At 37.7% G+C, this 10,034-nt stretch overlaps 1 protein-coding gene across 9 annotated transcripts in view; it reads left to right on the top strand.

Moving 5' to 3' along the window:
- The first annotated feature begins 236 nt into the window (after positions 1-236).
- ABI1 (abl interactor 1) overlaps positions 237-10,034 on the top strand; it is an 88,431-nt gene continuing 78,633 nt past the window's right edge. For 4 of the 9 annotated variants that reach the window (XM_006907026.3, XM_006907025.3, XM_006907023.3 and 1 more), the window contains exon 1: positions 241-497. In XM_006907026.3, coding sequence (XP_006907088.1) covers positions 381-497 — 117 coding nt within the window. In that variant the 5' untranslated portion in view covers positions 241-380. Of the gene's footprint in view, positions 498-10,034 lie in introns of all 9 variants that reach the window. The other 5 variants (XM_006907027.3, XM_006907024.3, XM_006907022.3 and 2 more) reach the window with 3 other exon arrangements.

Raw genomic sequence — 10,034 nt, 5'->3', positions numbered from 1 at the left:
AAACCACCACCGAAGGTCGACTTTCCTTAATTACGCTCCTCCCGCCCCCGCCCTGGACGTATGAGCTTTCAATGGAAAGCCCGGCCTGTGAGAAACTACAATTTCCAGAAGACCATGCGGGGGGCGGGGAAAGCCCGTGGTGGGGGATGGGAAGGGAAAGGCGTGAAGACTCGCGAGAGAACGAGGTAGAGGCGGCTGCGCGAAGTAGGTGGAAGCGGGCGGAGACAGCGAGGAGGAAGAAGGGGCGGTGCCGTCCCACAATACCAGGCGGGAGGGCGGGTAGGCGGTTTGTATCCGGGCTGTGAGGTGCTCGGAACCTCCGCGGACCCCTCTGCCTCTGTCTCTTTAACGCGAGAGGAAGCGATGCGGAGGGGTGGAAAATGGCAGAGCTGCAAATGTTACTAGAGGAGGAGATCCCGTCTGGCAAGAGGGCGCTGATAGAGAGTTACCAGAACCTGACGCGGGTGGCGGACTACTGTGAAAACAACTACATACAGGTGAGGAGCGCGGGCGGGCGCTGGCTGGCCGGGCCGACGACCCGCCGCCGGCCGCCGGAGTGACCAGCCTCCTGGGCGGGGTGAGGAACAGCCCCAGCCTCAGCGCCGGTTCAGCCCCAACCCCAAGCCTCAGAGGGGGACAGAGCAAGTGGCTGGGCTCAGAGAGTCGGGCTGCGGTACAGGAAGTGGCCGTGGTGGTTGAAACCCATAGAAGGAGAGAGAGAAAATGGGCGAGGGAGCTGGGAACCCGCCGCGGCCCGGCGCCCCGCTGCCATCCGCCTCCCTGCGGGCTCGGTCCCCCGAGTCGCGCTGCCCCCCGCAGCCTGCCGTACGCCGGGCTTCCGTCCGGGGACCCAGCTGCCGCACCGCTGCGTCCCGGCTCGGAGAGGGGTCTAGGACGTAGAGAGAGGGGAGAGGAAAGGGCAGGGACGAGGCGCAGGGAGGAGCAGCAGAAGGCAGAGGAAAAGCGGGGTGTGTGTGTCGGGGGAGGGTGGGGTGGGGGCGATTATGTCAGTTCCAACCCGGAGGGTGTGTCTTTTATTTATTTATTTTAAAAAAATTTGTCATGAGTCACATTACACAGACCTCCCGGAGGAGAGAAGGAAGCGGGTGGGGGAGTGAGGGAGGGCGTCTAAGAGAAGTTAATCTCAAAATTCTTTAATTGAAGGTTTGTAAATCTGCCTGCCTGTCCGTTTTCAAGTCGGGTTTTTTCCCTCTCATCATTTTCACTTCCGCCCCACCATAGTGTATGTCTAGAGGTTGTTAGGGGTGTCGTTATTATAAAACACAAATTATTCTTAACTACTTGGAAAAAATGTCTTAAATACTCTCTTCCCCCAAAGTTCTTGAACTGTTGGCTTCATGAGTAACTTAAAATGGAACGGTGTAATCGCCCGTTGCTTATTTTCCGAAGGTTTCTCCCTTTCCAACCTGAGTAAATGTATAGACTAAATCCAAATCGATTACCGAACATGTTTATATTAAGTCTTAGAACCAAAACGTAAAATACGTTATTGTAAATGTATTAGCAAATTCTTGGGGCCTTAGCTGTGACAGATGTTTGTTTGTTTGTTTTTAATGATTGAAAGTGAATTATAGTGTGATAATTTGGTTTGTAGATCTTTAACTGCATAAACCAGCATTTTGCATTAGAAGCAAATAAAGTAGCAATCTTTTGTGTCAATACAATGGCACCAAAAATTCTCTTGTTATTGGTAAGGCGCGACCAAAACATGCTTTGAAAGGTTAGGGTTATTGCAATTCAGAGCTAAAGTATTTATAGAAATGCCTCCCATGTGATTATCATTTTCTTAAGAACCAATAGTGTCTGTGTTGGCCAGTGCTTTTCCTCCTTATTTTTAGAAGGAGATACTGTTTTCTGAATATTTTGAATATTTCTCAATTTCCATATTAGTAACATTGTATCTTCGGTAGCACTAGTAGGAGTTTATCTCATAAATTTTTTTCAAGCTTTTACTTTAGGAATTCTTCTGATAAACTTGTTGAATGCCTGCCACATCTACTGTATTTCTTGTTTTTGCAAACTTTATATTTAGCTTTTAAAAAAATATCCTAAGACCCAGTAGAAATGTGGCTATAGTTTTCAAATAGAAAAGTGACCTTATAGTTTATTGATACTAATATGTACAACTTTTATTCAACTTAACATGAAAAGTCTTAAAATTGAGCTGACTCTCCATTTGCTGAAGGTTTTAAGGATTTTGAAAGTCAAAGGGAGAGCACAGGAAGTTAAATTGCCCCCATTCCAGAAGTCATGTCTTTGTAGAAGTCAGCAGATAAGTACTTAACAAAGGGTGGCTTCTTTCTGTTTTTCATGTTGGGAAACCTGACAAATATATGGTGTAGTAACTGCTAAGTGTTGGCAAATGCAAACATGTTTTAACCTGTCTGGTGACTATTTCTTGATTTCAAGTAGTCGTCTGAGGTAAGGCATTTTTTTTTTTCCTCTCTGACCCCTTTCCTTTTCCCCTCCTGCCAGGATCATGTAACTTTAAAGCACTTTTAAACTTATCGGTAATATCTCTAGTTAAGATAAGTCATGCCATTTCTCAGGTAGTCTCTTTTAAACATGTTACTACCGTCGTGCCAAGAGCCACTGTCAGTGGCCCAAAGTTGTTTTTTTTGGTGGTCCTAAACTTGACGCCAGTGAGGTATTCTGATCTTACTGGGGAATAAAAGATGTTTATTTTAGCAGCCTTTAAACTTTGGGCTACATGATGCAGGCCACAGGGTCAGGCTCAGACAGGTTTAGAAGATGATAAAGATTTTGTGGAAGTTGATGTGGTAGCTTACTTTGTGATATGTTGTGCTGCTAACTTTGGTACTGTAATTAGGGAACAAATAGTACTAGAAATACCCATATGGAGTTCTTTTGAGATCTTTCTGTACCCCTTCCACAAACCTGATTGGGTTATAATCAACACCCTACATAAATGTACCTCTTGTCAGGGAAAGTATGTGGTTACTTGTGTTTTGAGAATTTTTTTATACCCAATGTGAGTTAAGTTACTGCTCAAGTGATTTTCATTTCTTGTTTTCTTACAGTTTGAAAGTACAGTCCAGTTAGACTGTGTTTAGTTGACAAGTCCTTTTGGCTCTAGTTCAGTCTAGTCCTCAAGTACTTTTCATTAGCTTTTTGGGTCCCATTGACTTTAATTATTAAATGTATTGTTAATAACAAAACTTCTCTAAAGAGTAAAAAAGGACAGGGTTTTCGAAATTGTTATGGGGAGATAATATTCAAAGTAGAAAGTGTTTTTTATGTAGACATGTATACAGACATAGAGAAAAGTCTTTGCCATTTTCCATCTTTTGGTTCATATGACCAGTTTGAATTTTTCTGGTAGATTATGTCAAGGACAGTCACTCAACTCGAGCACACTTATTCACCTGGCCACTTCTCTTTGCTCTATTTTAGGGTCCAAACTGCCTTTATCATGAGAATTTGGGGAATAGGAAATGAGCTAAGTTAAAAGGAATAGAAACTGCTTAAGAAAGGTATGAAAATTCCTAGGTTGGGTAAGGACAGAAAAGTCTTCCATACAGCTAAACTTTTTAATTTAATTTTCTGCCTGGAATTCCCCCAGTAAGCTTCATTTGGGTTAACAAGTATATTCTAAAGTCTGGGACTATGAAGGGAATCTTATCAGTACTTAGGTTAGCTTGCTTTCTTCCTCCTGTGATGTTAGCTTATGCTCATTTGCTCATTATGCACATTTAATCTTGGAGGGCACAAAATTTTTGAGCAGGAGCACTTTGGAATGTGTAAAAGTTAACATTTCTAGTACTGTATAGTTTACGCCACTTTATAAACAGAGTCATTTAGTTATTGCAATACTTGCATGTTTTATTTTCTCCTTTTTGTTTTTAACAGATGAGCAATTTATAGTTCAGAGATATTAAATACCTAGCCTAAAGTTCCGTATCGTAGGAGATAGTTCCTGGAATCAAATTCATATTTTCTGATTCCATATTTTAAGTTCCTTTTAGTGAATACTAGGTAGGGCGCTTACTGCAGCCTAGGGGATTAAAAAAAGATGGTACAAAGGGTAATAGAGAAGGGAAGAGGGTAATGCACAGAATTGCTTCTGTTTTGAGTACCTACTCAGTCACAGTCTGCTGGTTGATTTGCATTATCTTTAATCCTTAGAAAAATTCTCCATAGGCAGTATTCCCTTACAGATGAGGAAGTTAGGACTCAGAAAAGTTAAATGAATTTTGTTTGATTGTATAGTTAGGAATTGGCAGTCAGGATTTCTGCTTAACTGACAGGTTCCACAGGCTATGCTCTTTCCATATCACACTGTCTCCAGACTTGAATGAGTCTAGAACTCAGACTAGTTCAGAAATGTCGTAAACTCTTGTTGAGCATGTCTGGGAACCTGACAGCTATTTTACTATGTTTCTTCTGAGTTTCAAGTTGCATATATAAGAAGAACAGGTATGTTTCTAATTTGGGGACCTCCTTGGCTCACTAAAGGATGGTAGTTTTGGCATTTGGAGTGTTGAATTATAGGAATCTTAGGCTAGTTTTTCACTAAGCTCAGTAGTTCTCTTTCCTTTTTATGACTTGTGTCCTGTTTTTCTACTCTGATTCATCTTTGCAATTATGATAAAATTTGTAAAAGAATGAGTAGAAGTTAACACAAAATGTTTTTGAAGTATTTTGATTTCCACACAAACTAGATGCAGATAAAGGTAGGCAGAATGATTGAGGAGATTAGGACAGATTGGAAATGGTAGACTTCTTACAGTTGCACTTTGAAGTTTGAGTAAAACAGTGGCTAGTAAAATTAGAGATACAGAAGAGAAATCTAAATGAATTAAACAGTAATGTTCCACATGGTGACTGTAGTTACTAATACTATATTGTATATTTGAAGATTGTTAAGAGAGTAGATATTAAAAGTTATCACCACAAGAAAAAAATTGTAATTATGTGTGAAGATGGATGATAACTAGACTTAATGTGATCATTTTGCAACATATACGAATATCAAATTATTACATTGTATATCTGAGACATAGCGTGCCAATTATATTTGAATAAAAAACAAAACAAAACAAGGTTTTAGATAATTTTATGGTAGATCCTCAGGTAGTTGTTAGATTGACCCATACCAGCCATATCACACATGCTTGTTAATGCTGCTTCAGGCAGGCAGATTCTGACATTGCATATTTAGTCTTATGAAAGTCCATAAGGATGGAATATTATATCAGTTCTTACTAATAATACTCTCAATAATACTGAATATTTTTAGAACTGTATGTCATTCGAATGTTTATATTAAAACTAGTATACTCCTTTTTTTTTTTACTTTAATATTAATAAGAGCTTTACATGTGGTAGGTACTTTGATTTAGTCCTGGTGTGCTTAGATCCTCAGTTTTAGATGTTTATGTCTTTTGGAGAGGGTTTTTAAAGAAAATTGTTGAAATAATCCCTTAGAATAATTTCTCCTATGTGCTTCTGTTTTCTACAGTTGATTCTGATAGCTGAAGAATGCTAATACTCCTTGTAGTGGAAAAGAAGTATTTGGGCAATCGGGGAAGCAACCTGTGGCTCTTTAGAATAACCTTATTTATCTTGGGTGAAATTATGTCATAGGAATTAGATATTTGCAGATTAACAGACAAGAATATATTAGCCAGAAAGGAGGAGTGCATGTATTGGGAGAAGAGGTTGAATCAAACATTAGGAGATTATTGTGATGTGATTCCATGAAAAGCGTTGGTATGAAAAGTAAGGTAAAAATAACAATTAAATGCTAATTTGGGGGCATTTAGAAAGTTGAATTAGAGGGGAGCTGTGTATTTTTCTTGTCTTTTTGTGTTGATTATAATTTTTATTGATGTTTGATTTCAAAAGAAATAATCAAAACCCAGATATACAAACTTTTTAGTCTTTAATATTTAATAAGACTGCAAAAATGTAAGGGATTTTTAAAAAGAAGTATAGCATTTGAGACATTTGGAAAATGGCAATTATTGGACTTTTGTTTTTAAAGGAAATAACCGACCTGATTATTTTATCAATAACATTAATTCCTTAGAAATGATACTTGAATTTTTTTAGTATTACCATTCTATGTCAACCCAAATAACTGCAATTAACCTTGAGTCTACTAAACTTTCTCCATTTACAAAATGAAATTTTCTCAAAAATAGTTGTTAGCGAACTAATGTTTGTAAAGAAAATCACAAAACATCCTAAGGAAGCTGAAGTGTATTTGTTATCAAGTAGATTGTAGTTTTGATATCCATCTGTGCTTAGCAAGTTCAGCAAATGTTTGTGGAATTGTGATTTATGTTAACTAAAGAATAACTGGTAGGACCATCTCAAGTGTAGCTTAAAGTATAAGGAAACTAATTTTAAGTCTTATTTTAGTAATTATTGGCATAGTAATTAAAAACTCATCATGGACAATTTCAAATATATTCAGAAATGGAAAGAATAGTGGAATGAACCCCTGTGAGTTCATCACTCAGCTTTAGCAGTTGTCACTCATGGCCTGTCCCCCTTCATCTGTATTACTGTCATATCTCCCTGCCATTATTGTAAGGCCTATCTTTGAAATATCATTTCATCCAGAAATATTTTAGTGTGTATCTCTAAAAGATGAAGGCTTATTAAATCCATTGCATAACTTCTGTATGTGGGGAAAAAGGTAATGAATCTTATTATTTATTTATGACAAAAAAGAGTATAGAGCTTTAAAATGGTTAATATATTTTTAATGTACAGCTAAAATTGTTAGTGATTCCAGCCACAGGTTGATTAGAATATAGCTATATTATTTGCTTCATAATGGGATTTTTTTTGAGTTATAATTCTTATAATATAAAACCACCGATTTCAGAGTTTATACTTCCATGGTAGTTAGTACATTCCCAGTGTTGAGTGACCACCGCCTTGATCTAATTCCAAAACATTTTTATCACTTCTCAAAGAAAACCCCGTACTCATTAAGCAGTCAGTTTGTTCTCATCCCTACCCAACCAGCACCAATTTGCTTTCCGCTTCTATGAATTTACCTATTCTGTATAATTCTTGTAAATGGAATAACACAATATGTGGCCTTCGTGTTTGGCTTTTTTTACTTCTATTAAGCACACTCGACTGTGTGCCACATTTTGTTGATCCATTCATCTACTGAAGGACATGTGGGTTGTTTCTATCTTTTTGGCTATTGTGAATAGTACTGCTGTGAACATTCATGTATGGTGTTCGAGTGCCTATTTTCACTTCTTTTGCACATATACACCTAAGAGTGGTTCATAGTGGTATTTTGTTGTGAAATATATAACTGCTTAAGTTTGTACTTAGATAATTTTGAATTTCTACCACTGTACTGCGGTGTATTGAGGGAATTCCAGACAAGGGCACAAACTCAATTTCAGTGTGACTTGGTAGAAATAAAGGCTTGGAGTTTATTTTTCACTTTATAGATAAGTTTAATTTTCCCCCTGATTACCAAAGTAATATTAAATATGGTAATTGCACAAATTTAAAACTTTTTAGAAATATATATGGCTTAGACAGTACAAGTTCCTTGTACTGTCACTCCTATGTATAGCCTTTAAAGAATTTATTTAAACTTTACACTGTGCAGTTGATAAACTCATATTGTTTTTAGTAAGGCAGAAAGTATTTCAGTCATCGTATATTTTAAAAACAAAAAAATTCTAACAGTTTTATGAGATTATCTAATTAAATCAAAAGTGAATTATGTTCAGAGCTTAAAGGAAGCATAGTATGCAAGATGTGTAGTTGAATATTGTCAGCTGCTTTTAACTGGAGCAAAATTTTATTATTTCTTTGAAACTTAAGGGGAATAAAAATACTATGTTAATGAAAAAGTTTGTTGAAAAACTTCAGTTTACCTTTAAATCACCATTTCTCGAATGCTTTATATTTAATTCCTGTTAGTAATTTCTACATGCTGTGATAAAATTGCATTTGGTAAATTTTATTTTTTCAAGGCAAGTGTGGTACTTCTTGAGAACCCTTTCTGTATGGGCCACGGGGAGTTAAAATACCCTCCACTTAAATACCAAAATGTATATAATGCATCCTATGGGAAAAGATACTTCTTATTCTTAGTTCAAATACTGGCAACCTAAGACTTATAATAACACAATCTTATTTTAAGAAGGCAGTGTAGTGGAAAGTGTTCATGAGTGCCATTTTAAAATCATGGTTACCACTTACACAGGGCCCTCACCATAGCCTAGCAATCCTACTATATTTTCCACATTAGTTTTATTCCGCTCACCATAAGCTGTTTTAAATTTTCTCTTTCCTTTAAAATCTCTTTCCTTTCTCATCTTTTATTTTATAGAGAAAATATACCTCATTATATAAGACATATAATTTCTTACCACTACATCTCCAAGCCTACTGGTGTCCTCGTTGACTTATTTACTTCCTTCTTGTTATAAAGGAGCATAGATGTTCTTCCTAGCTAAGGCCGGTACTTATCTTTGCTCTGGGTCCCATCTTCTCTTTTCTTTTTCAGAAACCTTACACTTCTTATATCTTTATTCCTTTTTTTACTGAATCTGTGCAGTCAGAATTATAAAATATCAGATTTCTCCCATATTACAAAATTCCCCTTTGACTTTATGGTAACTGACCTCTTTCTCCTGTATTGCTTAATTTTATTAAAACTATTGTCTACACTTTCCTCCATTCCTCACATTGCACTTGCTCTTTAACCCATTCTGTTTGTCATCTACAGTGCTCCACTGACATTTAATCTGTTTTATTTGTTCTCTCCAATGCTCCACTAACATTACTACGCTCAATAACCTGCAGGATTTACTGAATATTTAGTTCTCAACTTGCTTGTGTTAGCATCATTTCACACCATTCCTTGTTTTTGTTTTTGTTTTTCCCCTCGAAAAGCTAATCAGTCCTCTAGCTTGTGTCTCTTATTCTCCTTTACTTTTAAGTGTTAAAGTGGCTTTGTATAAGCTCCTTTCTATACATACCACCTCAGGCTGTTTTATTTATTCCTATCTGAATGGTCTTTCTTCCACTAATGTTTAGCTCTATATCTAATTGTCTACTTGATGGTTCAGCTTGTTTGAATCACAGGTACCTCAGACTTAGGATGCCAGAAAATGACCTCATAACCTTTCCCCAATCTCTTATACTGCTGTCCGCATACTCACTTAATAGAAACTTGGGCATCATTCTTGACTCCATTATTTCCCATCCTGCAACACCACTAATTCAGCTGTAACAGGTCCTGTTGATTCTTCTTAAATATCTCTTAAATTTGTCTGTTTCATCTCCACTGTACCACTCCAGTGTGAAGCTTAGAGAACTGCTATAGCTTCCTCATCCGTATCACCGCATATCCCCCTCTGATCACATCCCCATTATCCACATTGTGGCTCAAGTGGTCCTTCCAAAATAGAAATCTCATCTTGATACTTTCCTGTTTAAAAATCATTCAGTGAATTCCCATAAATATACAATCTCACAATGAGGTCTAAGAGGCCTTATATAGTAAGCTCTTGTCTTTCTTGTCTTGCTGTATTATGTAGAGCAGCATATCTTTTTGGCACCGGGGACTGGTGTTCCAATGAGATTCTAATGCCTGATGATCTGAGGTGGAACCGAGGCCTGATGCGGCTGCCAACACAGATGAAGCTTTGCTTGCTAGCCCACTGTTTACCTCCTGCTCTGCAACCCTGTTCCTAACAGGCCACGGTCCGGTGGTACCAGTCCACGGCTCAGGGATTGGGCCTTGTAGGCCTTGAAGGCCTTGAAAAAAGTTAGATTTTATTCTAAGTGTAATGTGGTTATCTTTAGAGTAACTTGATTTACTTTTTAAAAGAATCATTCACACTACTCAGTGGAAAACATACTGAAGGGAAGGCAAGAATAGAATTAACCAGCCAGGGACGGTATTGTTGTAGTCCAGGTAAAAAATGACAATTGCTTGTACGTTAGTGATGGGGTAAGGAATTGAGGGGAGAGGTTGGGTATTTTAAGGCAGAGCT

Source organism: Pteropus alecto, unplaced genomic scaffold (assembly GCF_000325575.1).
Source record: "Pteropus alecto unplaced genomic scaffold, ASM32557v1 scaffold11, whole genome shotgun sequence".
NCBI classification, from domain to species: domain Eukaryota; kingdom Metazoa; phylum Chordata; class Mammalia; order Chiroptera; family Pteropodidae; genus Pteropus; species Pteropus alecto.
Note: the sequence above shows the minus strand (reverse complement) of the source record. Positions and strands in the feature narration are given on the sequence as shown.